Source organism: Branchiostoma lanceolatum, chromosome 11, assembly GCF_035083965.1.
Source record: "Branchiostoma lanceolatum isolate klBraLanc5 chromosome 11, klBraLanc5.hap2, whole genome shotgun sequence".
Lineage (NCBI taxonomy): Eukaryota > Metazoa > Chordata > Leptocardii > Amphioxiformes > Branchiostomatidae > Branchiostoma > Branchiostoma lanceolatum.
Genome location: NC_089732.1, coordinates 3,717,767 through 3,745,474, shown reverse-complemented (window position 1 = coordinate 3,745,474; position 27,708 = coordinate 3,717,767). Strand labels below are relative to the sequence as shown.

Here is a 27,708-nt window from a genome sequence, read left to right as displayed (position 1 = left end):
AGTACCGAGATGTTGACGAAGAAGGTGAAAGGTCAGCTCATACTGGCGGGAAGATTTAATTTCTGCAACTTTGTAACAATAACGTCGAGACGAAGTGCAACAAACAGGAGACAAGAGAAGAACCGAGGTCTAAAGTAAGTTATATCACTTATAGTGCATCGTTAGCCTGTATGGTAGGCAGTTTACTAAGACTGTTTGTATTTATGAAGTGTCCAGTCGACTCGTCCAAATCAAGGAGATTTTATATAAAACCTCCTTGTCCAAATGAAAACAGACTTTATAAACTACAACAAAGGAGCTCCTGTATACCGTGAAATTACATTGTGCCGTGCATGTGCATCAGCATCATTACAACTAGTTGTTCGTTCATAATATGCTGGCTCAGCCTCTCTCTGAAAGGTCTGTTTGTTTCTGAATGGTGAAGTGCTTCATCAGCAGTACGCCACGTGTGACGAAGACGACACACAGTTACAAGTAATCTCCAAGCAGATGTTGGGGTGTAACATCATGAAGTTTTCTGACCCACTGGCTGGGTTTTCTGGTAGTCTTTCTTCTCAAGGAGGGCTGTCAGAAAACCGGCCGGTCAGAAAACTTTAGGATGACACCCACAGCATCTGCTTAGAGATTATCTCATTTTCCCTCGCACCAGTTCATCACTGGAAGACTCCTGGAATGCCCAGCCTGGCATAGTTGCGACAGTTCCCACCGTTGAGTCGTTCCGTGCCAGACTGGAGGCCTGCCCGCCCTAGCCCGGAACCTCACCCCCTACTTTACCCATGATGGTGTCATCTGGGATAATGACGATGATGACGTGCAAGGCCAAGTTCAAGCTGCAAAACTCTGCCACAATGCCAACCGGGAGTGACGTACGCGACTAGGCTGTGACGTTGATCGCCCCAGGCGTTTCCATGGGTGAGTGTCAGCCTTCCTGATTAAAAGTTCAACTGTTGCTAAAAGTGAAAACAAGCCCCGCTAGAATCCTGCTTGACATCTCTGCAGAACTTGTGTTTCATTTATGTATTCTTTTTGTATAGTGATGATGTATTGTTGTTAACATGTGATGACCTATACCGATAATGCCGCTGACTGGGCTTCCACGTATTGTCTATATATGTATGATATATAGTTTGTGAGATGATACAATGTGATATGAATTGTGGCTTTTTAACTGATCTCTTACATTTACTATTAAAGTATCATGTCAGTCTTTCCAAGTGTAAGGCCAACATTTACTGAAAATGATACTGTTGATTTAAGACTATGTATACATTCATACATAATTTGAATATCTATATTTATGTAATACGCCCTTTTAACTTAGTACTAGTTTTAAGTATACACTATATTAGTACTCTTTCGAATGTAATACATTTAGCACTACATATATTTGTTTGTGAAGGTTAGACATCCAGGTAAACAATATATAAGGAGAAATTCAAACTCTACAACTGGATAAAAATTCGGAGATTTCCGAATTTTTATCCAGTTGTAGAGTTTGAATTTCTCCTTATACACTACATATATTGTAGTGAGAAAGGCAATATTAAGTTCAAAGTAAAAGACTATCACATGCAAGTCTATGCAGACACACCAAAGCAAGCGTGATTTATTCAAAATTGGATACACGGTCTGAAACATCACTGTGACAACAGTAATAGGACGTCAACTGCAACTACAACTGCGTTCATTGTAATGTATCAAAATCCTCAAAGGTTTGCATTTAATTACCGTCCAACTAACTGCTGAGTTTGCATAACTATGAGAAGTATAGTGCTACATATGCAGGTACAGTGTAACAAAAACCATCGTATGAGCCGTCAGGTGCTAGATATTGTGTTTTCACAAATGTTTATTATAAGTGAAGCTAAGAGGCCAGTGCTGCGACTTAAAAGTAATGACTTTCAGTTTATTGATAACAGACCCGTCAAAAAAACATGCCAAAAACATCTTCAAACAGCATATGACTTGGTATTCTATATGATGATAACAAGCAAGCGGAAAGTGAACACATGCACGTGGCACGTGAAAACATATGCAAATCATTGACACAAATCTTGAGTCATTTCACAAACGGACCAAACAGTCCTTTAGAACTCGGTCTCAGAAGTGACACTCCCGGGCAGGCTGTAAAAAGACCCGAAGTCTTCATCCGGTGGAGGCTTGGCTATTGGGGGGAGCGGCTGAGGTCGCTCCACTGGCAACGAGGGGAGCGGCAATGGTTGCTTCACAGGCAATGGGGGGAGTTGCAGTGGTCGCTCCATCTTCTTGGGTGTTGCTTCCTGGAGTTCCTGCGTCGAAAGGGTTCAAAGAGCAAGGGCCAAGTGAGTAACTTGAAGGGCTTTTCACTCTTCGTATAGTACACGGACTATCCGAAGTCGTGGAATACATTAAGAATATAGAGGAAATGGCTATATAATCAAGGGCGCTATGTTGAACCAGGTAGGCTCTCACATAGAGATCATTCTCCTCATAATGACTTGGAACACATCTTTAACCAAAAATTATTCCTGACTCTAAATGACGTCACATTCACGTGACTGAAAATGCCTAATACATGCTTACCACTTGACGGAACTGCACCTCCTCTACCTCCTTCCAGACCTCCTTCACTTTGTTGAAGCTCATCTTTCCATCGGTAACGTTCATGGTTTCGTAGGCAGGGTTCAGGAACGCTCCCGGTGGCACCGGTGATCCACCATGAAGTTCAACCCGACTCCCTGCCCTGAAGTTAAAAGAGATATTGATATGCATGAAAATTAAGCTGCTTCAATCGCTGAAGCCCATACTTTAGATGACGCAAATGGGCGTAGAGAGTTAGAAACAGGCCTGTCATTAGAACAGCTTGGACCAAGTATCAGGTATAAAGGGGTAATGCTAAAAGAGTTCCAGGACTAGATACAGCTGCTATACCACTGTAGCATATGCATTGCTCCCACGACCTATAAAACATGGTTAATCATAAGGGACCAACGTATAAGGTAGATATTCCACGTGGTCCTGTCAGCCACCAATGTGCTGAGGGTTTCCAAGTGTAGATAAGGTAGATACAGTATACTTACGGGCTGTCAGCGACTTTACGTGCCTCCCCCCGTCTCTTCGTCCACAACTTGAAGATGACGATGAGGATGATCAGTGCAACAAGACAGCCGACTGTGATCCCCACGATCTCTCCCAGCGTCAGTCCGTTACAGGGCCAGCCGGGCTCGCAGTGGCAGACATAGCCGTTGACCTGGTCGATACATGTGTAGTTCTTCGGACACGGGTCGGGTACGCAGTCGTTAGGGTTGATCTCGCAGTACCTTCCCTCGAAGCCCACTGTGCAGTTGCACGTGTAGTCATGGAAACCATCACTGCGCGACTGGTGTTGGCAATCAGGATCGCTCTCAGGTCCAACACATCTTCCGCCGTTCAGGCAGGGGTTTGCAAGAACGTGGATGGCTACAGTGACGAGCTTGGACCTCGCGCCGAACGCATCTTCAGCGTAGATTTTCACTGTATCCTCCCCAAAGAAGTGTTGGTCTGGAGTGTAGGTTACAGCGGCAACAGCCCAGTTCAGGAGATCTGGTGGGTGCGGGAGTATTATACCACACGGGTAGGGGATGTCAGGGCCGGCCCAGGACTTGTTGAAGACATCCGTCCACTCTCGTATCTTCGCTGCCACAGACATCGTGCAGTTTGGTTCCTTGAACGTGATGTCCTTCACGTGCTTGCCGACCGCAATAGTGCCGTTCGAAGGTGCCTTGATGTGCAGCGTCATCGCATCGTAGGCATCGACGTCATAGGATCCTGCCACGAACCTCAGCACCTTAAAGTCGACGTTCTCAGGATGGTTTTCTTCCACCGTCAGGCGGAGGATTCCGGCTCCCTGTAGCTTCTCTTCTCCCATGTGGACTAGAATCGGCTGCGGCGTGTCGTTTTCGTCCCCGACGTCTATGACGATGGTCAGGGTGGTGGAGAGGAGAGGATTGCTGTCCACACGTGACTCGGAGATTGTTATAGGGATTTCTCTGGAGCCCGAGAAGTCGAGAGCTGGTTTGTACCGCAGCGTGCCTTGTTCGTCTAATTCGACCAGATCACCAGTGTTCTGCTGAAATGGCATTAGTGGAAAATTGTTTGAGCTACATTTGCACACATCAAATTAGAACGATTGATATACGTACTATGTGCGCCATGTTGTTAAAAAATACGTTAGATATGATGATATCATCTTACGTTGACTATTTTTGCAACAATACACTCCTTTAACACACTAGAATTGTCATCAGGAAATAGGAGCCGATTGTAACAGAATAGAATGAAATAAGGTAGACTAAAAACAAAGCAAGATAAAACAGAAGGAAACAGAATCAAGGAAAGCAAGAAAAAATAACATCTACCAGTTGTTCATTCAGTCGGAAGACCAAGTCGTCATCTTCCGGGTCTGTGGCGACCAGCTGAGTGGTTAGAGTTCCCTCATCTTCTCCCATGGACATGCGCAGTGGAGACAGTAGGGCAGGCGGTTCATTTTGGAAGGTGCCGTTGATGATGACGACAGCAAACTGTGACGAGCCCGAGAAGTAACGCTGCTCACTGCGACGGCTGCGATGGCCTTGTGCTGTCGTGGTGGAGCAAAGCTGAGGGGGGAGAGGAAGTTGCGTTTATATAGATGTTGAAAAATAAGGCTGTTTGTCCCAATCGCTGAAACCCATACTTTGGATGACGCAGATGAACTTAGAGAGTGAGAAACAGGCCTATCATTAAAACAGCTTAAACCTAGGGGTGATGCTAGAAGAGTTCCGGGTATGAAAGACATTTTTAGATGATGATGATGACGATTGTGGCGATGGTTTAAGCTCATAATTGAATGGAACATCCATAATCGTTATACATGATTGGTCATTAGCCTGCTAGGCAAGAAGTGGCCATTGGGAAGCGAGCCGAGCTGTGCAACGGTAGGTACAATGCAAATCGGTTACTAAACTGTCACAGCTTAAGGTTATGACTAGAAATATGATGTACAAATTCGTGTTTGGCGTCAGCCTGGCATGCAATGTATTTGTTAATTGTTGGCATTTCACGAGTGTAAAAAAGTTGCTCAAACTGGCAAATAGTGATTACCTTGACAGTAAAATGTCCCTCATCCCAGTTGTAGTTCACCGCTCCAGGACTGTCTGTACAGGTGCCGTGGACGTCCCTCCAAATTTCAGACTCTATGTGCAACAGTAGGGAGCAAATTTACCATAAGTCATACGCGACATGAACAAAACAGTAGGATATTTGTGGAATCAATTATCTCTTGAATACAATGTGTTGCAAGTATATGACAAATAAGAAAGGGAAGGGAGGTGTCCATGTGTAAAACATGAAAAGGGGATTCGCTAATTGTATGAACTGATTTGACAAACAATACGAAATTGTTTTGTTAGACATTTGAACTGGTTCCCAAAGCAGGACTTCTTCAGAAATTTAACTTTCTAAAATAAAGTATTTTACCACAGCTGAAGTTTCATCGAAAATTTCATTTTGTATACTTGAAAATATGCAGGCTTTAAGTCCACAATGAAGTATTAGGACTCATATATATGCATCTTACTCTTGATCTTCAAGAAAGCAGTTACCTGGCTCCCAAAACACGACTCTTGGCACCTCATCTCTCAGTAGTGCCGAATCGTTGAAATTTACGGTGACTGTTAACGGCGCGTCGACCTCGTCACCCCCGATGGACGCCAGGAAGAACGATTGACCGTACCCTTTTCGCACCCTGCATGATAGATAGATTCATTGATTCTATGTATTGATTGTGATCTGATGGCCAGTAATTGTTCATGACAGGATGCGAAACCCGCCTCTGCTGCTTAATGCCATCCACGCACTGTCAAACATGTCTGTCTCTGGTGCTGAACACCATCCACACTCAGGTTAAAAAACCTGTCCTTGGTGCTGAACACCATCTACACTCAGGTTAACACACTTGTCCTTGGTGTTGAGCAGCATCCACACACATATATAAACAGACATGAACCTGAACTGTTGAACACCATCCGCACACAGTCAGGCATGCCTGTACTTCATTATTCTTCAGCAACGCCGTACTATTATTTCAATGTACCTGTTTTTGAGGAACCTGTCCGTCTGGTGCATGGTAAATGCCGGGTTGGTGATGTAAGGCGTACCGGAAGTGTACGTCATAGAAACGTCATGGTCAGTGAGAACACCAGCTGCAACACCTCCAGTTCCCTGTCCTGCTGGGAAAGATACATTGCCAGACTCAGCATAGATCGATCATAAACATTTCTTGATTTTCTATCGCCTCTCAAAATCTTCTAAAACCCTTACGGAATAATAATGGAGACACATGTATGTAAAATCCCCCAGCCCCTATTTTAGGATTTGATTTTGTCTAGGAGGAAAATGGGGCTTAGTCTTGTTTAAAAATATGTAACATGCATTCATGATGGGGTTGATATAATAGATACTAAGGGTACTGCATAAGAGGGATGCAAGGAAGTTACCTTGAAATTTTGCTATGATGACGGACGTGTTCTCGGACTCGTGCCCATGCACCAACTCTATGTCATCATTGGAGCCATTCCTGAAAGTCAGCAGCTTATCCTGGGCCCCTATCGTGTCACAGAGAAGTCTTTATTAAACATGTCTGTCCCTGGAGCTGAAAACTTTTACCCTTAATTAAGTTGAAGATGGGTAATATCAAATCATAAAGAAGCTGTCTTGGTGACATTTGGTATAAATATATGTTTATGAAGTACTAGTATATTTGCACTCACTCAATATTGTTCGTTTCTTCACGGTGATGTCTGCACACTTGTGACCGGCATGGCAAGCAGTCAACCTTGTGAACAACGTCCTGGAAAGGGGCACAAATACCATGTCATACAATCTGAGGTTCATTCTGCAAAACCCCTATAAAGACTTTAAATGAACTGTGATTGTAAGAAAGAAAGGAGTGAATATACAAACGGATAAAGAAAGAAAGAAACAAACAAAACATTCTTTCACCTGCCAGGTTCCACGTGGAATTTATGATGTGTCTTGACGCTTGGACCATCTGCCCTACTGCGCAGGTCCGAAATGTTCACCTTTGACCTCCCAAACGACAGCTCCCCCTCGAGCACCTGCACCCAGCCCGACTCGTTATACCCGACCTGTGTCTGGGGTATGACGTCACCAGGGTTGTCGGCTAAGGTCCCTACACTGAACACTGCAAGAATATTGTATGTATGAAGTACACTTTGTGACAAGCATTTCTGGCTATGTACATGGTGGATTTGCTTCCAAAGAAAAACAAAGAAGATCAAAAGAAGTAAAAAGAGATTAGCTTGACTTCGTGTGCGTGTGGAGGCATTCACCAAGAAAATGGTGCGGTCAAGATGATATAGTAGGCATACACATATACTATCATTTACTCCTCTTCCGAGCCTTCCTGGTCGTAAAGAGGTATATTGAAGTTAGAAAGAGGTCCGTACTAGAAGTTATTCATGAACTTAAGGCCCGTGGACAAGAGAAGCCAGGCAGCACCATTGATGAAAAGAGCCTATGGAAGAAACTTTGAAAAGTTTCTAACGATCTTGATTGAGTAAGCAAATAAGTAGGGTACAAGATTGAACCGTACTATAATTGTTGACGGAGTCGTCCTCCACCCTGGTCCAGGCGATGTCAATCTTCTCCTGATCCCCACACAGATCCACACCCACGACTCTCAATGTCGAACTTTTCTCCACAGTCTGTTCACAGGATGTGGTCGTGTTGCTGCTGCTGGTGTCCGGTGGATCCAAAAGCACCGTCACTCCTGTGCAAAACGGATATAAAGCAATTCAGCTCTTTCAATATTTCTATCATTATTTTAATGTAGAGCATCCATGGTGGGAGGCAATGGGCTAAACGCGGGAGTAGCTGCAGATGACACAGGATCGCTAGAGAGGAAGCAAGGTCGCGAGAATGAAGATGGCAATGTTAAGTAAGGAACACGAAAATGGAGGCAAATATACACTAATACATGTAAGTAGTATCGATGTCAGTTACACAGATCTGTACAATATTTATGAAAGGAAGAAAGTATTATATATAGACAATGAATACATTTAAATGAAAACCCGAGTTGGCAAAAGTACCCCATAAACGTCATGAATGTCAAAACCAGTTCGCTACAACGTATAACCTCCTTGGTATGACACAAGCTAGGTATTTGAAACTTGAACACTCAAGCAAAAAGAAAATTAGCACAACTGAAAACCATTACTGACCACTTGTAGTTTTCTCGCTGACCAGACCAGCACCGTTGACCAGTCTCACAGTGACGTAGTACGTCTGTCTGTTGCTAAGTTTTCCCTCTAACCTTTCACTGTAGACTAAGTTTTGATCTGGTCCAACTGATGTGAAGTTTTGGACGTCCATTTCTCCAGGGCTTGTGCCGATTGCCCATTGGCACTCCACTACCTGTAAATGACAGAGTTGCAACACAGATACACTTTCCATTGATTCCCACCATGTTTGACAGAACAATGGCCATTTAAAAAATACCAAGGAGAAGATTTACCAGAATGTTTGCTCCTTAAAACAAAATCTCGTAAAACAAAACTCGTTGTATGACTAAGTGGAATCTAAGTATGTTATCAATGCTTAGATTAGATTATAGAGTAAGCGATTATGACGATGGTACTTATTTATAGTGTGTACTGGGCAAAACTTACGCAAATTACTTTCTTCCATCACTTGGCATAATATAATAGGTACGGTATGGTTCGATATGGAATGGTAAGGCATAAATGGTATATCATACCTCACTCTCTGTGTCATAGGCCTCCCAGTACACAGCGATGGTGCTGTTGTCCCCCTGGTAGCTAGTGGGCTCGTCCGCCGACCAGGACAGGTCCACGTGGAAGAGGTTCTCTATGACCGGCGGCGTCACGTCGATGTAGATCCCGTTAGACGACGCGATGGCCGCCCTACCAGAACCTGGCGATCACGAAAATATCACAGGGTAAGTTACTTGTTTAAAATATTTTTGTTTCTTCTTCTTTTAGAAATTTCCTGCCGTTTAACTTAGCGAAATGTGTAAACAAATGTGCGCTGTTGTATCATACATTTGGTCTTTTAAATGGCAACTGTGCGGCTGCTGAAATGCGCCAACGTCACGTAAGTAACAGAATAGGTTTGATATGTTAAAAGAATGGTCATTACACTCAGTTCTTTTTACCAGGAATATGATCAGTCCGTTTTACTAATATAGCTGCTAAACTGACATTGCTCTAGTTAACGTGAAAAACCTTGACCATCTACATCACGTTACTTAAGCTTCCTATTTCTTAAGTATTGAGACTAATTACACGGTTCAATATCTGATGTCCAGCTAGTCCACAATAACTACATGTATGCCAGTGATTGATGAAAAAAACACTAATACATTTGTATATATGACATAAGTGTTATGAAGATATGAATACCACAACTTTACAGTAGATAAGGTTGAACGATGCCTTACCGGCCACTGCCCTGACGGTGAGGTAGTACACAGCCTGTACGGTAGTGTTGGAGTCCTGTACAGATAACACTGGTGACAGGTGCAGCCCCGTCAGTCGGACCTGATGCACGTACGTCTGGTCTTCGTCACAGTCAGGATCACAGCCGAGCACATCACACCGCGCAGAGCACGGGATACACGGCTTCGCGACCTGGTGGGGAGATACAAGATTGGTGTTACAGAAATCCGACTCAATGAACAACACAAAGTTCGCTTTAGTTTTAGGTATGGCACAGAAACATGGCATAGCTCAGCAAATCAATGTCAATCAACTGAGCCATGTTTCTGACGATGTGATATTGACAATATGTATCTAGCTGTTGCCATGAATAAGCGGATCTATGTGATGCCGGTGCCATGTTGGTGAATTGAACCAATCGTCACTAACATGACATTGGTTTCTAAAGAATCTTCAACAACATCATGCCTTTTCATGGGTGTGATCTACAGTATTTTCCATCTAGTAGTCTATCATGTATACAATGTACATGCTGTTCATCACGAACGGTTTACCTCTCTGAATGGTGCAACGTCGTCCAGAAGTTTAGCCGAGCCAACGCCGGCCTCGAACCGCACAACAGAGTGGTCGCCGTTCCTGAACGGATTCCCGTGTAAGCACAGGCTGGTGGAATCTGGTGGCAGACTGAGAACAGAGTGACAGAGAGCGTTCTGATTAGTATTCTGTAAAATGAAGGGGTTGGGGATGAAAGGGAGGAGGAAGGAATGCTCCGTCTGATAGATATCAAAACGCCCAATACAAAAGTTACTCATTGACAATCAGTTTGGATACCAGAATGCTATACTGCTGTCTTTGCTTTGTTCCCAAAGAAGAACCTTATTTCTAGAATTCCTGGATGATTTTTGTTGACCCTTTCTCTGCTGATCCCCCTCTGGTTACCAAGCTCTGTTTACTGAACCCTGGCGTATTATGACAAGGAAAGGTGTCAATAAAAAAGCTTTACCTTGTTGTAACGTACTTATAAGATGTAAAAGTAACAAGAACGTCATGGTATGTACCTAACATAACGAAAAGAGGCAGTCGTCGTTGGCGGTTCAAACGGGTCCAGTAACTCGGGAATCCAGTCATGCTTGTTCCAGGCGCTGAGAGTCAGCTTGGTTGCCGGACTCAGGGCGGGGATTCCGGTCAGGACTGCTTTCAACTGGCCATCGATGTACAATCGTACGGATCTGTCCACCTGGGGATATATAGAAGATAAATATCCATTAGTCAAGGTTTCTGACAATGATACATAAGTCCCGATTACATGACTTTTATTGTGCTAATGGAGACTCAGAGTTGATGATTGATTATTAGCAGACAAGGTGTGTAATTGTGAACCTCTGACGAAGCGCTTTACTGTATAATACCTAATTCGTAATCTTACACTACGTTACAGATAGCATGGGCATGGATCACTGCGGCTGGCTGTCTTGGCGCCCCTACGACCACTGAGGTCATGGGTCATGAGTGAGTGTGTGACAGATACTTTCTCTTCTGTCTCCAAACAGCGGAGACCACCATGGATTCGACGAATATGGAGTGTGTTTGTTTGTGTGTGTGTTTTTTTTATTTATTTGTTCGGCTGCGTACAATGTACAGCAGCCAGGGCTGCCCGACTAGCTATTGCTATTACAAGGGGCCAGCCTTGCTGCGAAAGTACATGATAAAATACAGTTGCATTAGTTGAAAATAAAACATACACATATACAATCCTACAACTCTTACCGTGAATCAATATACATTAACATTCTATACCACTATAAAATCTAAAAGGAAGAAAATACAGATACAGATTGCACATTGGAGTAATAGCTAATTCATACTAGACCGGGGAGATTTAAACGTGTGTTTGTGTTTGTATGTGTTCGTTTTGTTTACGTACTCTTACAAGCTGTTGACCAACCTTTGTTGCGAAGATCTTTTCCTCCATGAACTGTAAGGTGTACTTGTGCCAGGCAGTTGACGGGTCGAAGTCCAGCTTCACGGTTTCTCCTTGTTCTGCTTCTGTCCCGTTCGCAAAGCGACACCACAGCCCGATATAGCTGGGACTGTGTGCAGTTTCTGAAAAACGATAGACAAACATGACATGAATTCGTCGATGAAGATTAGACATCCAGGTAATAAGATACGCCAAAAAGCATTACTCAAACAACTGGATATGATTTTGGAAACGGTCAGACGTTTCAAGTAGCATCCACTACTTTTCGTCAGTGACTGTGAGCAAGATCAGTTGAACAGCAGGTTTATAACCACGAACTATGAATTGATATGTAAATAAGGAGAAGACAAATTTTTAGATAGTCCAATAGAAAGCGAATTAGACAACTCAAGACAAGGTTGAAGTAAAAGGGGACAATAGCTCCTATTGTTTTAATATAGGAGCTAATGCTGGTTTGCCCCCAAGGCTATGTCCCAAGTGCCAGACAGTTCCACCCTTAGCCCTCCTTTCCTGTTGAGGGTTGGATTGTATATCCTCTCATATATTGCCTCTCTGACCAGTCCAAGAAAACGGCTAAGTGTACACCGTTGACCAACAGAAACAAGGCCAACATCACTATTCCATATGTACAAGGAGTGTCTGAAAAACTCCGACGGATCTTCCAAAACTTCAACATTGCCACCAACTTCAAACCTCAATCAACTCTTAGACAAAGACTGGTACATCCTAAAGACCGACCCCGCAAAGGCAGCAAGGCCGATGTCATCTACAGACTCAAATGTGAAGAACCCAACTGCCACAACACTTATATCGGAGAGACCAGCCGATCACTTAATGAAAGGTACAAAGAACATTGCGCTAACCGCTACTCCTCGGCCATTTTCCACCACCTAAAACACAACCAGGGGCACTCGTTCAATCTCGAATCCACTGATATCCTTGACCGCGAACCCCGCTGGTTCGAACGTGGAGTAAGGGAGGCAATATATGAGAGGATATACAATCCAACCCTCAACAGGAAAGGAGGGCTAAGGGTGGAACTGTCTGGCACTTGGGACATAGCCTTGGGGGCAAACCAGCATTAGCTCCTATATTAAAACAATAGGAGCTATTGTCCCCTTTTACTTCAACCTTGTCTTGAGTTGTCTAATTCGCTTTCTATTGGACTATCTAAAAATTTGTCTTCTCCTTATTTACATATCAATTCATAGTTCGTGGTTATAAACCTGCTGTTCAACTGATCTTGCTCACAGTCACTGACGAAAAGTGGTGGATGCTACTTGAAACGTCTGACCGTTTCCAAAATCATATCCAGTTGTTTGAGTAATTGCTTTTTGGCGTATGACATGAATTCTGTTTAAAATTGCCTATTTCAAGCAACCAATCACGATAGAGGGTTTATTTTCATATTAAAGCAACTGGTGAAAGCTGAGTCTATCAAGGCCGATCGAGGTCAACTTTTTTCTATCCCGACAAAACAAGTAAGACATAAGCTTGAAATGTTCATAAGACTACGTATTGGTTCTATTAAATAGTATGAGAAAGCATAGTTTAGGTATCTGCTTCCTAATGCATCAGCTTTCCTTTATATAATATATCGGCCTTGGTAACTGGATATTAGAGGAGAATTGTGAAAAAAAACATGTGAATCTAATTCGTTGACGTCTTCATCTTATGCAACATCTCGGAAAGAATTCAAAATGTTGAACGTTACCTGGATGAATCTGCAGTCCACAAGAAGCATATGGAGAGCCATTTGTGTTGGGTTCCGTCCCGGGTGTTTCTCCTTCCGAATCGTCTTTCTCAATGGTCCATTCTGGTGAGGATTCAGTCGTACTCGCCGGCTCTTCAGTTGATGTTTGCGGTGCACTTGTAGGGCTAGTACAGGTACAGTTGCAATCGCCTAAAAACACGGAGCTTTTCTTTAGAAAATGGTTGGTGAAAACTTAAGCAACATGGTTTATCTATATATGTCAATGCAAACATAACAATCGTGTGTATCACCAGAATCGAAATGACCATGGCCAGAAGCATACAAGAACTCTTCACATCATAGCCTCAGTACGAACGATAGTATGATCTCCAAGTGGACAATATTGTCTTTACTGGATACTTACTTGTTCCATTAGTCACTGTAACGTTACCAGTGTCTTCCGCACTGTCATAGCAACAACTGCAGTTCTCATTGCTATTGGGGAAAAGAGCGTCTTCATGTTCAAGGCTCATCCCGTTGCGATCTCCGACCACGCCACCTGGTCCGTCCCAAAACACAACACTGGTGACAGCCTGCAGGTCGCCACTGGCAGCAATGATGTCCATCTGGAAAGGTCACGGATTGGATCATTTCATTAGTAACTATGACTAATTATGAATGGATTGTTTTAATTAACTAGAATCATCTGACCGTTTTGGAATTCAAGAAAACTAATAAAGGTTTTAAGTCCTCAAACAGTAAGGAAAGTAAGCACCTTCAAAATATTACATCATAGATTCCAGATACGAAGCTAGATTAAAACTAAGTCGCTATCCAAATTAGTGAGGGGCATAGGTTAAGGAAAAGTCACCTTATTGATAAAAGTCAGCTACCCTAATGACGCAAGGATAACTTACTGTCCCACGTACATGAACAGCATTTCAATGATGCAATGTATTGATCAGAAATAATTTCATCGCATCGGAGTGTTTTCTCACCTCGTACTGTCCCGTTCTGCTGCCGTCCACCTCTGTAGAGTAGGCCCCTGACATCATCCGCTCGTACTCTATATCACGTGTCAGGCGGACCGACAGGCCATCGTCTTCGTCGAATGATAGCTGGCAAGAGAAACGAACATTGTAAACACCATAAAGGCGTGAAGAGATCATCATTTATTTTGCAGCTACTGTTAGTAGAATTTTGATATCTAGACATGAGATGATATCAGACTGAAGGCATAAAAAGATCACTTAACTGTACATCATTTATTTTTCACCTACTATCAATATATTGTTGAAAACATTAGATGATATCAGGCTGAAGGCCTCAATAGCAAATTGCAGCTGGATATTTAAAATACTTTGAGTTAAGCTGCATACCTGCTCAGTGTCAAACATAATCCGTCTTTTCCCGGACACTCCCCACAGTCCTGACGTCTGCAAAGGAGACCAGCTGTCGTACATTTCGTCCATAGGAAAGCTCCTCTTGGGGCAAGGGTCGCCCACGGGGTTAGGAAGGTGCAAAATCACACCTGGAAAACAGGAATATGATCAGGCATATCACGAACACACTGTCAGACAGTATTTCATGCAATGCCACCTTTGGTTTGGCCAATCGCATTGGGAGAAACGACTACTTTTTTCTTACTTTAACGTTGGTTCAGTGTAGTATTTGATGGCTAGATAACAGGATAACTTGACAAGCTATTGATGGATGTTTATGAAGATTGGTATGTATTAGTGTCTTTTAAGACATTGTGACAAATCTTGATAGATAAACAATTGGATTTATGGTTCCCTATAACAGTTTCTTTGACAACTGGAGCTGATGGAATATTTTCTTAGTAAACACTAACATAAATGTCATAATGTTTAGTTGTGGCTAGTATTCCCGCTAGTTCCGGTTACCTCTTATTTTCGTCGCTTTGGAAGGGTTATACGGTTTCGTTCTGGCTAGTTGTGGTTACCTTTCATTTCCGACAAGGAGCTCTGGTGAGTCGCGTCGTTTTCGAAGTCTTCCCCGTCCATGACGTCACCGGAGACAGGGTCCCGGCGGTCCAGCAGGATGGGAGGGGTGGTGGACTCCGTCTCCAGGTCTGCCCGGTTAACGGCGCGGAACGTTACATAGTACGGGGTGTCAGGCTGCAATGGAGAAAAGTGTTGAGCCTTAGTGCTATGTCTATGCATTAAATACAACACATGTTCACAGGATTGTTGATTTTCAATAGGTATTTGAATTTTACAATGACAATGAAGTTTATTGTATATTCATGCCCCATCGGTGCTAAATGCAGTAAGTTAGATACAAGAGAGTAATAGTGAAACTATGCTTTGTCTCAGTCTATAGTTTACACGTGTCTTCTCTCTTCTTGAAACATGTGATAGAATATCATAAGATAGTAACAAGCATTTACCACTACAAGTAAATAGTCCAAATTAGCGCATTGATATTGGAAATATCTTTTTCATCAAAACGTACTTGTCATTGCCTTACAAATGTTGTTTTAGTGCAAGGTCTATTATTCCTTTTATCTAAGTAAGTAGGTTTAACAGCAGACGCCTTTTGGCGCTAAGGAGATGGCAACACAGATGTGGTAAAACATGGCTCGTAAGTAAAGCTAAAAGATATCCACTGATATCTTATTTCACACACTTATATAGTTATACAAATCATTGTTACCTTCAGATCAATGTCGACAAACATGTAGGAGGATTCGTTGCCGGCGACGGGCACGAAATCGACTTCGGTACGTCGTTCCCCGCCCCGTGATTGGCAGTCGCCGCCCGACAGCAGGGCGACTTCGAACCGGGCGATGCCGCTTGTGTTGTCATGGTAGCCATCCCATAATACTTCCACCCGGTCAGCCATGGCTGCGTACATGACGTTCTGGCGAAGACAAATAGAAATATTCATCTTAGATTCTTTAATGACACTTCCAAGTATGTAAGAATGACTTTTTGTATTATTAGTAAAAGCCGTGTGTAAGATAATAATTTTTGATTTTCAATTGACGTAACACGTTTTAGTGGCGAGTAATGCCTTTGGGCAAGTTTAGTATGCACTGGCATAGATCAGAAGTGATATCTTTATCTTCTTAGTTGAGAACCTCTTGCCACACAGCAACACAACATAAGACGCTAAAGCTGCACCGAATCTACTGCACATAGACAGTCCTAAAGGTATTCGTTAGCATCTATTGGTCTGCCTATTCACCATATCTCCCGGCGATCCCACAAACACATGTCCTTCTTCTGGAGGACTGGTATCAATGGTGACGTCAGCTAGAGCCATGGCGCATTGCGCAGCCTCGTCCGTTGCCACGACAACGACGTGATACGTGTAGCCATGCTGTAGATCCAGGTCTCCGTGCTGAACCATGGTGTTCCTGCCCACTTTCGTCAGAGGGTAGACGTCAAACAGGTGGGCGTGCTCTTCGCTGACCACGGCATACCCCTCTTCGTCAAAGTTTTGCTGAAAGGTGGCAACATTTTAAATGTAGATAGAAAAGATCGGGATGAGAAATTTTGTTGCGTGTATCAACAATAAGGTTTTACAAGTGACGTCACAACAGCCTGGTCGGTTAGCCCGAATATGGAAAATACAAATTTACCTGGCAGCTCACATTTTTAATCACCCAGTATGACGTGCCAGTCCGACGACATTGTGAGCGCAAACATTCTATAATGCAATGTCGAATATAAAAAAAAACACACACAGAGAAAATTAGAAAGTGATCGATTGATCAGTAATGTTTTACCAGGTCTAGACAGTCCATCTCCTCCAGTTTGGTGCGGTTGGTTGTGATGCCCCACTGGTAAAGGAGGATCGGCATGGTGAACTCAAAATCGCTCCAGGCCACCGTGATGTTCGCGTCGGAAGAGATGTACCTGTGAAAGTGGCAAAATATTTCAGATGTAAATAGACAGAAAATAGGAGGATGAGAGTTTTCATTTCGTGTGGACAACACTAAGGTTTTCACAAGTGAGGTCACTGTCGCCTTGTTGCTTACCTGGCAACGTACATGTATCTATGAGTAAGGAAAGGCATACTGCAGTTATGCAAGGTACAGGGCAAGTACTGGCATATTGACATCAGCACCTTTGACACATGCAACGTCTGTCATGTCACGTATTCTTCTCGTGCCATTTTTTTTATGGCAGGGGTTGGCAGGAAGCGAGACTCAGTGTAGAACAAAGGCGACATATAAATAGTCTTATGGGTTAGCAATGATGGGACTTGAATAAAGGCTAGTACAATTCAGGTGGAACTCATTACACAGTTAAACTAGATCTTAAAATGGAATAAACAAACAACAGCAAAGTTGTCGCGTACCTTGGTACTTGTACTTCACCATGAGATATGATATCACCACCGAATCCAACCCGGATGCCGTTTGACGTTACTTCCGTCGTGGATGACGCAAGGCTGACAGCCCTGACCGTGACGTAGTAAATACCGGTTCTGGGGATGAGCTGAAGGTATTCAAAAGTAACGGTCTTGTTCTGCCCGACATTGATGAATGGGCGGATGTTGGTGCGGGTGCTCGGGTAGCGTCGGTCTGTCCCCACTGCCACTTCATAGTGGTCTATGATTTGGTGCTCTCTATTCTCAACCATCTCACCTTAAATTGAAGAACAAGGAATAGCTAGAATCGCACATTTCAACTTGAAATCGCTTTAGAGATAAACTGTTCAAATTTTGAGAATGATACCTCTCATAATATAAAACATACTAGACGATGTGTTTTGGTGTAGCAAATATAAGCTTACAGATGAACCGATCAAATCCACAGTATGCTATCTTTGAAAACATTGCCTGCAGTTTGCTTTTATATATGGTATACAGACGGACAGTGGCCGTTTGGTGTCTAATTCCCTATTGGTTACAGAGTTAGGCAGCAGGAGAAGGTTAGACAAGAAACAAAAAATCTACCATTAATGGCTGCGTCGTCTTCGAGGCCGTAGTCCTTCCCGAAGCTGTCCCAGTTGGCCGACAGTGACGTCACGGATTGCTGATGTGACAGGTCGAACCCGATGATGGGACCGTCCCTCACTACCCCGGGAACGAGAGGCTCCAGCTTGACGGTGACGCCATCAGACCTGACGGAGTAGCTATAGCCCAGCTGGTTGGTTGCCCTGACAACCGTGTAGTACGTTTCACCGTCATGGAGGTCAAACTCGTCCGAGGTGGCAGTGTCTGCACCTAAATGTAGATTGAGAAAAGCATGGCTTTCTTTGCCTCCCTTTCAATCCGCTAGCGCTATACTATAGTATATATAGTACAGACTGAATGCAACTGAGGGAAGTAGGTCTTCTAACAAACGTTGTTAACAACCAAAGATAGCAACAGGCAGGCGGAAAAAAAACGTAACAACATGACAAGAATAAGAGGTCAAGCTGATGTGAAGCTCCATGATTGAATCTTTCTTTTCATGCCAATGTGCCTATACGCAGGTTTATAGTCGCGTAGCTACGGCGTAATGCTAACGCGATAATGACGTGTGCGAATTCCTTGTGAATGTTTTGATGCTTAAAAGTTACCTGGAGACAGCTCGGTGAGCGGCCAGATCTCCAGCCCGTCCAGCCTGACCACTGACCACTCCGTCCGCACGGAAGGGCAGGGGTCGCCGCTGAAGTCCCAGTGCGCGCTGATCTCATCGTTATGGCTCTGGAAGTCTCTGTTTACAGAAACAGGCAGGAATCATCAGTTAAGAAAGTTCCTTATCCGTATCCCTCTTGAACATGAGATATCTGTGAAAGTCTCTGTTCACGAAAACATACAATTATCATCAGTCAAGTCAAGTCAATCATCAGCTAACGAAGTTCACTATCTTTGTCTTTAAGATGAGAATCAATTCTCTGGAAGTCTCTGCTTCCTAAAACAGGTGTGATCTGTTATCAACGATATGTTTTATGGACATTTTTAACTGGCTGCAAAATAATGATGGTTACAGATTGTTAGATACGTCACACAATGAGATACTGTAGTTGAAATTGTCTGGTGTTCCTCTTAGTATTATTGACATAATATGTTACCCGAAGCTTATTTCATCTGTACAGTTACAAAATTGAACATGCCATAATGTTTAGTCAGTCCGTTGTTCTGCTAGACATTCAAGTAACAAATGACCGTTTACATAATTATTCAAGTATATTGTGCAGCCATCAATATACAAATAGACAAGCTATCATGCCATACATAAAAGAAATCTTACATGTCGCCTCGATTGGAGTCTCCATCGTTCACAATAAGCGGCGTGAGGGGAGGTAACCCGGCACTGATCTTACTGATGTAGACGCCGTTAGACACGGCAACACTGGACAGGCCCGCGGCGTTGTGTCCTCTAACTGTCACAAACACCTGCAGTGGTGAAATGTGAAAGATACATTTACCTTTACTGCTATGGTGGGACAAAGATCATTTATATCGGCCATTGACAGTCATCGAATGACTACCAGCAACATTAGTTTCATAACAGTGGACATAGCAATCCATAGGCATTAGAGCATCGTCGTGGCTAGATTATCATGGGAAAAAGAGCTTTGATACGTACATGTTGAGGCATTTATGTGGACACTCTGTTAACGCTTGTAATGCCTGTAGAGTCTTAAGAGGGTCTTACAAGAATTGAAGAAGTTACCTGTCTGATGTCAGATAGGTCCAAGTTCTTGACAACAAAGAAGCGAGCGTCAGGATCGGGAACTTGGTGGAAGCTGTGGAGGTCTGCTCCACCCGGCACAGTACCGACCGCGACTTCGTACCTGAAACGTAACCGTGATAGTTTGAACTGATACAGGCCTTCCAATGTAGCTGTACAGTCTACTGGGTCTTGTTCAGTATCATGCTTTTATCGTCGATGGCATCTTAACATGAAATCATATTTATAGTCTTTGACCTATTTCCATCATTGCTTGTACCATAAGGTCTGTACATGTGGTCTAAGATTTTGAAGTTGTTTGTGTTACTACAATTGATATATACCTGGTGATCGGTGTCTCTGGGTCCATGAATGGTTGCCAAGCAACAGCAACTTGAGTGACAGAAGCTTGGCACACGGCATCCATTTCCTGGCAATCTAAAATGTTAAAGAATGGCATTATTGTTATGTCTTTGGGCGGCATTGCGTCACTAATTTCAGTGAAAGTATCACCCCTGTTGTAGCTGTTAATGCATAGTCATGTTCAAGACTGTTCATGTCTTATTGGTCTGTACTTTACGGCTAATGGTATCAACAGATTTTTAAAACATATCTGGTGCTATCTTACCTTCTTGGTTGTCACACTTTCCTCTTCCATCTGAGTCGTCTCCCTCTAAGTCAGCATGGTAGATACTGTCCAGTTCTACCACTGTCCCGGGAACGGGCGGGGTGTCGTCAATGACGATTGCCGCTGAATAGGCTGATGTTTTCCCACCTACTGCGTTGTAGGCGATCACTGTGGCAAAGTAGCTTTCCTGGTGCCGCAGAGACTGTCCAGCAAATCCTAGAAAATAAGATGAGAATTTTAATTTCGTTCGTGAGTTGCCTTATGAGTTTGGTTGTGGCAAATATACATATCTGGCATTAGGATCACTATGTATCTTTAGTAAGTGTCTGTAATGTAAACCTAGGTTTGAACTCATAAAAAAATTCATATTCCAATCATCATCAACACTCGTCACCTCGTCTTTGATTTCATCTTTTGCTTGTGTCAAATGTAGGTGTTCCTTTGCAAAAATATCTTTGCCCTGTTATTCTAATGTAGAATCAATTTCAAGACGTGCATACCCTTTGCCTTGAACCTGTCAGCTTGTCCTGACACTCTCGTGAACGGGAATACGGAGTCGTCTCCCTCCTCCGTGCCGACCCCGAACCGGAAGTGGTCGATGTGGCTCTCCTCGTCCCGGAAGCCGTGCCAGGTGCAGCGGAACTCGTCTGTGCCGGGGAGGTGACGTGGGCAGATGACGTCACCAGCTAACGGTGGGGTCGAGTCCACGGTCAGGCTCGCGGAAAGGGCGACAGTGCGCAGGCCGACCTGAAATGAGTTTGAGGCTTTTAGCAACGGGCGTACCAATTAGTCTGTTAGCAGATGTAAGACAATGTACAGTTTACCCATGGAAAACGTTACAATACTACATTCTAGTTGTATGCAAGATATAAAGTTCATCTCTACCAGTATATATATGAATCTAAAGTCTTGTTAGCATTTAAAGGATGAATTCATTGAAATTTATGGCTAATCCTTTTGACCAGAGTCAAACCATACGAGTACGTCTTTCACATTGAAACGTTAGGATACCAGTCAACATTTGTTTTAGAAGTCGTTATGGTGAAACTACAATACATGCCTACGTGTGATATAGTACCGATCAATCGGCTCGTCAGCGTGCAATTAGAATCAGAAAAATAAATAACATACTGAGTTTATTGCTGTAAGGCTGAGGATGTTGGGCCGCCCCTGTGAAGAGGGGTGCACGAGACCGTTCGGTACCGACGTCCTCTGGCTCGTCACAGTCCGGTTGTACACATCATGGCTGCCGGGAACCGTCCCGTACGCAAACGTAGCGAACACCACGTCACTCTCCTCCTCCCTGTAGCCCCACTCCGCTGTGATGGAGTCGGCTGATAGCTGATAGCGGGACACGTCAGACCCGGAGGCGTACTCTTCATCGTCAGACGTGACGCCGAAGCCGAGGAAGTCGACCTGTGGAGGTGTGACGTCGACAGTGAAGCCGTCTGACGCGGACTCTAGGATGTTCCCAGTGCCGGTGATCGCCCGCACGGTTGTGTAGTAGAGTTGGCCTGGACGGAGGGGCAGCAGGGCTTGTGCGTGGCCTTCTCCTCCGATTTCTGTGGAGGATTGAGTATTTCATAATTCAGTTTATACAAGGCATTTGCACTAAGGTCAACGAGCTATTTTTCCTCGGCTCGTAGTGAACATGAACACAAGAAAAATACGAAGATACAGTTAAACCTGTACAAGTGACCACCTCTCCATACGGATCACCTGGCCATTGGGAACACTCAGTTTTGTTATACCATTTCCCCAATGGCACAAGCAATAAAAATCCTGTCTATAGTGACCACCTGTCCACAAAGACCAGATTTGATTGGTTTTGGGCAGGTTTAGCTGTCAAAAAGTTAAACTAGTTTACTTAAACTTGACAAAGACTCTGTCTCGGAGTCCCCTCTTTCCTGTGAGTTATACACTGAAAACGCCCTTATTTTTAATCTCACAACGTTGTATCCTATAAAGTAGAGAAGCAATAATCAACAAGACAGCTAGCTCGTTATAGTTTAAAGGTTTGTCATTGGATTTCATGGTTGCCGTGGCGTCTCTCACCTTCCATGTTAGCGTTATGATTATACAGCACGATCCCTGCCGATGAGTAGGGCTGGACGTCATCCCAAAGCGCCACAGTACCGACCGCCCACTCGAAGTGCACAATGCCATGCCTCGCACTCTCGAATCCCTGTTTAGGAATGCAAATATACAATGTGACTTGTTTGGTTAGCAAAAAGGAATCCGAAGCAAGAGTGTCATGGCCTTCGTTGAGCCTGATATATAGATGAGGACCACCTGTTTATTGTGGCTACTTTTTCGTGGTCCCTGGCCTTATGTTATTTCCCTCTTGACCAAATCACTACGAATTGTGCCTATATAGTGTCGACTTGTCTATTATAGTGATTCGATAGGTTTGACTATGATGAAGCTGGTTTGCAGAAGAGGCCTCTCCATGATCATCAGGGACTACTTTCTTTGTTTGCCAGTCCAAGTGAATGTTCATTAAGAAAATCCAGGGTAGTAATATAAGACTGATACCACTAACTACCAAATGATCATTAAAAACGCCCATTCTTCTTACCCTGAAGCGCACAGTGACCGTCCCCGTGTGTAGTTGGTAGTCCACATCTACAGTTGCCACGTCATCAGCTTCACTGATCATCATCCGTGGGCCGTCCACAACCACTCCCGCCTTGTCACCGGGGACTACCTTAATGGGGCTGGCACAGACATGACATAGAGTTTCTTTATTTGCTTGTGTGGATCTTCATTGACAATTAGCATAATTGATACTCATTCTGGAAGCCTAGAAAATGGAAAGATTGACAAGATATACAAACGCAATACTAGTACATAATGATAAGCCATTTCCATGTGGTAGTTGGTACTATTCGGTACTAATATAAAGTCTGGCCCCATGTATTATATATATAATTCATGATTTAAGCAAAAATAAGGGAGCATACCTGCTTCAAACTGAAGTTGTTAAATTCTAATCTTGCTATAGGAAGCTGTTCATCGAATTTTAATATTCTGATTGGAGCTAGCTTCTGGCAGCTTGTTGTACGTATCCCGGAATTAAGACGATAAAAGATCTAAAGCAAGTCGATGAGGTTACCTGGAAACAACTTCCGTTGAAAATGCGCCTGCTCCATTTTGGGCCTTTACTGTGACATAGTATACAGGTGACCCCGTGGCCTCGTCGTAGAGTTGCAGCTGCAGATTGTTGATGTAGGCGCTTCTATCAGATCCCATGTTTTTGAACGGCATTACGTCAGTGCTACCTGTAAACAACCAGAAAACATTAAGGTAATTCATGGAACAATGTAACTATGATTCTTATAACAGACAACAGGAATTTTCCGTATGATAATCTGTATGGTGATAAAAATTGCTACTAAAAGAAGACAGCCCCGAACAAAGTACAATTAAAGTGTACATCTCTGCCGAAGTACGCAAACTACGTCGCACCTGATGAAATTATGGAAAACCTCAAGCAAGATATCTAATGTCAAGGCACTATTTTTGTTTTACAGATGCCCCCCTCCCATGCTACTCACCTGGTGACGTCCCCAGAGCGGCCCAATACGCCGTGACCTTGCTCTCTCCGTCAGTGGCCCGCCATGACACCAAGATGGCGGACAGGTCCGTGTGTAGAACGTACCCGTCATGCAGCTCCTCCAGCTCACCGGGCATCACATCAACGGCAACGTGCAGGTTCTACAGGTGGGTAGGAATTTAGTTATCATCTCCATGAAAAATGAGAATTTTTTTAGCTTGTCTGTGTATGTGTCTGTCTGTGTGTTTGTGTTTCCGGACTATTGTAGTCAGCATAACTTAAGAACCTCTGGATGGATTACGATAATATTTGGTATGTGGATAGGTATAGGGCGTATTCAGTCACGTGACCCTCCCCCTAGCAACGAGCACTGGCCGCCATGTTGGTGCTCACTTGATAGTGGAGCCCTATGGAACTCTCTGTATAAATGGCAGATGTTTTTTACGACATTCACAATTTCCCTTCAAAACGTTTTGTCTCATAATCATGGTGTTTTGCCTCGTGGTCAGATGTTCGATTGAGACTGATAAAGCACACACCGGTCGGGTAACAGTAAGATTGGTTTTGCGTTGCTCGTGTTACGTGCGGGAACATACGATTACGAAGGGATTAAACGACTGAAACAAAAGTGGATTTCTGACATACGAACAGCGGATCTAAATAGTTGAAGTTTGAGAATCAACGTGTGTGTATGGAAACCTTTTGTATCTGGTCGAAAAGCAAGTTACAGGCCCGTTGTGTAACACAGTCGCGGCACCGTGTAGTCGCTGCTTGAGATACGTTCATTCATAACTGACTGGGGGTCTTTCAACGTCGAACTTTCATCATAACGTACTCCCTGTCAACAAAATTTCTCACGACACTCAAGACACTGTACTACGTGGCTACAGGCCTTGGAACACTTGTATGCTGTGAACTGATTTTATGCGTACTCTGTAAACAGTTTAGCGGCCGCCGGTTTGCTGCTGGGGAACCTCGCTCGTCGATAATGGGTCATTTTCAGTAGGTGAAATTGGATTTTTGTAGCGAAAAGGATGTGAGGCTGGAGACTCTTTGCATATAATAAAACAGCGATCAGACGACTTCGCATTCCTTGGAAATTTAGAGAGCGTCGGACACCGAGAAACTTCACTGCAGGGTGAGCACCAACATGGCCGCCCACGGAGGGCAGGGGTGATGACGTCACGTGAATACGCCCTATAGGGTAGACAAAGGTCAATGTTGATTTTGGGCTCCCTGGTATGTGACCTTGGTACTGCAGCAGAACTTCCGCTTTTTCCATCTTTTTTTAAAGTTCTAAGACAGTATAGAAAGTGTCTTAAAAGTGACGGAAAGTACTGCTAAGATGTTGGTCATAAACCTGCCCTGTCGGAGCCAACTCTTAACCGATGTACTACATTCCAAAGCCTCTGACACCTGTATCCGTACAGCCGGTATAACCGCCATTCGGCGTAACACACCAGCTTCTGTATCTGTATCTGTGTACCCGGTATAATCGCCATTCAGCGTAACACACCAGCTTGTACGGCAAGTATAACTCAAGCAAAAGGAGCCTTAAAATGTATCTGCTTGGAAGAGTCGGGTAATCCTTGACCAAAAACTAAACTTCAAATGTGTACTGTTTTAGTGTTTAACTAGTCAATAGAAGTAACGTTAATGGTTTATCAGCTGCATCCATACTGAAGTAGTAACGTAAGAGGAAGTGGACCAACCGATGGCGGAGTAGGGTCTATGATGACGCCATCCGTGTCGTGTGTAGTTGTCAGTCCCGCCTCGTTGACAGCGGACACCCGCACACTGTACCGCGCGCCGGGTACAAGGGTCAACGGTTCGCTGTTGGTCCAACCCGCTGCACTGCCCTCAACAGTCAACCACTCATTCCTTTTCAACAAAGAATACGATAAACGTATTTTGGTGACGCCACAGGGGCGGAACTGTAAGTATTGTACTGCGATTGATTTGCAAATATTCTAGGATTTCCACGAACGCATACCTAGGGAATTCGTTTTTTGGCTACTGCAATGCGATTTCGTCAACCATAGACTTGCCTTAAATACCTTATGGTCTTCTGTTATTCTGGATACAGTTATCACTTAACACATTGATTGTTTGGTCAGCATTTGTTTACATATTGACAAGAAGCACACTATAGTTTCAGAGGAGGTTCGTAGGAGAGTAATCTTTAACCATTTCCCATTTGGTCAAGACCTGTATACCTTCGAAGTATCATAAAAGATCACACACGGCTTCTTGGGTCGTGCTGTTCATCAGGCAACTAAGATGCAAGACAATGGCTTCTAAAACATAAGCCGGGCAGTAACTAAGGTAACAAAGTGATATTGGCAGCTTAAACAAAGGAGTGCAACAGATGATTACTAACTTCTGTACTGGGTAGATCTGCAGACGGCTCCCTCCGTGGTGCTGGAACACCGCCAGTTTGTAGTGGTCGATTCCGGACTCGACATCTTCGAACTCCCAATTCACGGACAGATCTGTGGTGCTCGGCTGTGGAAATGAATTGTTTTGGCTTGTATATCATCTTAATGTTTCATAGGGAGATGCTGTACCCTTCGCGAACCACTGCTATCGTACTCCATTCACTGCATGCAAAATCAAACTTTTTAAATACTTGCTGATGTGTAATTGAATATTGATTCAGAAGCTCTTTCAGATACATTTCCTCTCTAAAGAAAATATCCTAGAGTATCAGTCCTTATTTTACCGAGTATTGAAGGTCCGTCCCTGGCTGGCTCCCGTCTCCAATGAAGCGCATCTCCGGAGCGGAAGTGTCCAGAGTGAACCCGTCCGATTCCGTCACCACAACGCTGCCGGCTCCGTTGGACGCGTTCACAACAACGTCCACGAAGTCTCCGTCGTGCAGGTGGAAGTGGTGCCAGTTGATGCTGTTCGCTTCCTTCCCGACAGAGGTCGCTTCGTGGATGACGTGAGGAGCTGTATCAGCACTGCTGTTACCTGCAACAATAGAAGGAAACAATGTCTTTGACAAATATTTCAATAAGGCATATTCTTATATTCGTGGAAAGAACCATTTCACAAGCAACGTATGTTTTGCTTACGTCGATAAAGGTTAGACATCCAGATAATAAAAAAAGATATACAACACAAAAGTTACTGAAGCAGCTGGATACGCTATACAAACGGTCATTCCAAGGAGGTTCATTGGTCATACGTTTCAGATACCGTCCTCTATTTTTGTCAGTGACTGAGCAAAACACATTTTTTCATCAACATTGCCTATTATCAGAAGATGCTGAGGTGGCACATTGTTGTTTACACTGCTTTTTGTCTTTTGGTAGATGAAAATAAAATTAGATTATACTTGCCATTGCTGGAATGTTTCCTCCACACGGTAACTTCGTAGTCAGCGATGTCGGACTCCGGATCCCGGAAGTCTCTCCAGAGCGCGCTGACGCTCGCCGTCTCAGACGAGTACGTGACGTCATTGTCAGGGTCCAGGCCGTCCTTCACCCAGCCCTCCTCTGGTGGGGTGGCGTCGTACAGTACTGGAAACAACAAAAGCTGTTATTGAAGTAAACCACTAACTATTTTGTTATAACACTACAAAGACGTCTTTTTAAGTCTTATGCTGTACAGTCTTCATCAGGGCTAGTGACCAATCATTATGGACGCGTGACCTTACCGACACGAGACCTTATGAAGACGTGACCCCAGTAACTGGTCAAAAGTATCGGGAAGTATATATCGTCCCCCGTCAT

The 27,708-nt window shown here is 43.8% G+C and overlaps 2 protein-coding genes across 2 annotated transcripts; both read right to left on the bottom strand.

The window, feature by feature from the left end:
* Positions 1-1,576: 1,576 nt before the first annotated feature.
* On the bottom strand, positions 1,577-23,693 carry LOC136445130 (uncharacterized). The gene is made up of 37 exons (XM_066442991.1): positions 23,531-23,693; positions 22,994-23,132; positions 22,471-22,600; positions 21,547-21,977; positions 20,916-21,162; positions 20,416-20,631; positions 20,132-20,225; positions 19,791-19,911; positions 19,365-19,510; positions 18,691-18,827; positions 18,083-18,352; positions 17,483-17,771; positions 16,908-17,037; positions 16,364-16,621; positions 15,830-16,036; positions 15,117-15,291; positions 14,530-14,681; positions 14,149-14,268; positions 13,575-13,776; positions 13,172-13,360; positions 11,422-11,579; positions 10,535-10,713; positions 10,031-10,160; positions 9,479-9,668; positions 8,777-8,952; positions 8,241-8,433; positions 7,610-7,786; positions 6,997-7,198; positions 6,765-6,844; positions 6,492-6,599; positions 6,089-6,221; positions 5,598-5,740; positions 5,098-5,189; positions 4,377-4,613; positions 3,060-4,087; positions 2,563-2,722; positions 1,577-2,288 (listed from the first exon to the last, which is right to left on the bottom strand). The coding sequence occupies exons 1-37, from the start codon at positions 23,680-23,682 to the stop codon at positions 2,088-2,090; spliced, it is 7,392 nt and encodes a 2,463-aa protein (XP_066299088.1). The 5' UTR covers positions 23,683-23,693; the 3' UTR covers positions 1,577-2,087.
* Positions 23,694-23,964: 271 nt separating this feature from the next.
* On the bottom strand, positions 23,965-27,137 carry LOC136445129 (uncharacterized). The gene is made up of 5 exons (XM_066442990.1): positions 27,132-27,137; positions 26,694-26,969; positions 26,352-26,476; positions 25,684-25,852; positions 23,965-24,132 (listed from the first exon to the last, which is right to left on the bottom strand). The coding sequence occupies exons 1-5, from the start codon at positions 27,135-27,137 to the stop codon at positions 23,965-23,967; spliced, it is 744 nt and encodes a 247-aa protein (XP_066299087.1).
* Between the last annotated feature and the right edge of the window lie 571 nt (positions 27,138-27,708).

Coding starts and splice junctions, on each gene's coding strand:
- LOC136445130 (XM_066442991.1), bottom strand. CDS start 23,682: ATGCCGTTCAAAAACATGGGATCTGATAGAAGCGCCTACATCAACAAT. Junction 6,222..6,491: donor CATCATAGCAAAATTTCAAG/GTAACTTCCTTG, acceptor CTTTCCCAGCAG/GACAGGGAACTGGAGGTGTT. Junction 5,190..5,597: donor AGTCGTGTTTTGGGAGCCAG/GTAACTGCTTTC, acceptor TGTTGCACATAG/AGTCTGAAATTTGGAGGGAC.
- LOC136445129 (XM_066442990.1), bottom strand. Junction 26,477..26,693: donor GGACGGACCTTCAATACTCG/GTAAAATAAGGA, acceptor TCATTTCCACAG/CCGAGCACCACAGATCTGTC. Junction 24,133..25,683: donor TAGACCCTACTCCGCCATCG/GTTGGTCCACTT, acceptor ACCCACCTGTAG/AACCTGCACGTTGCCGTTGA.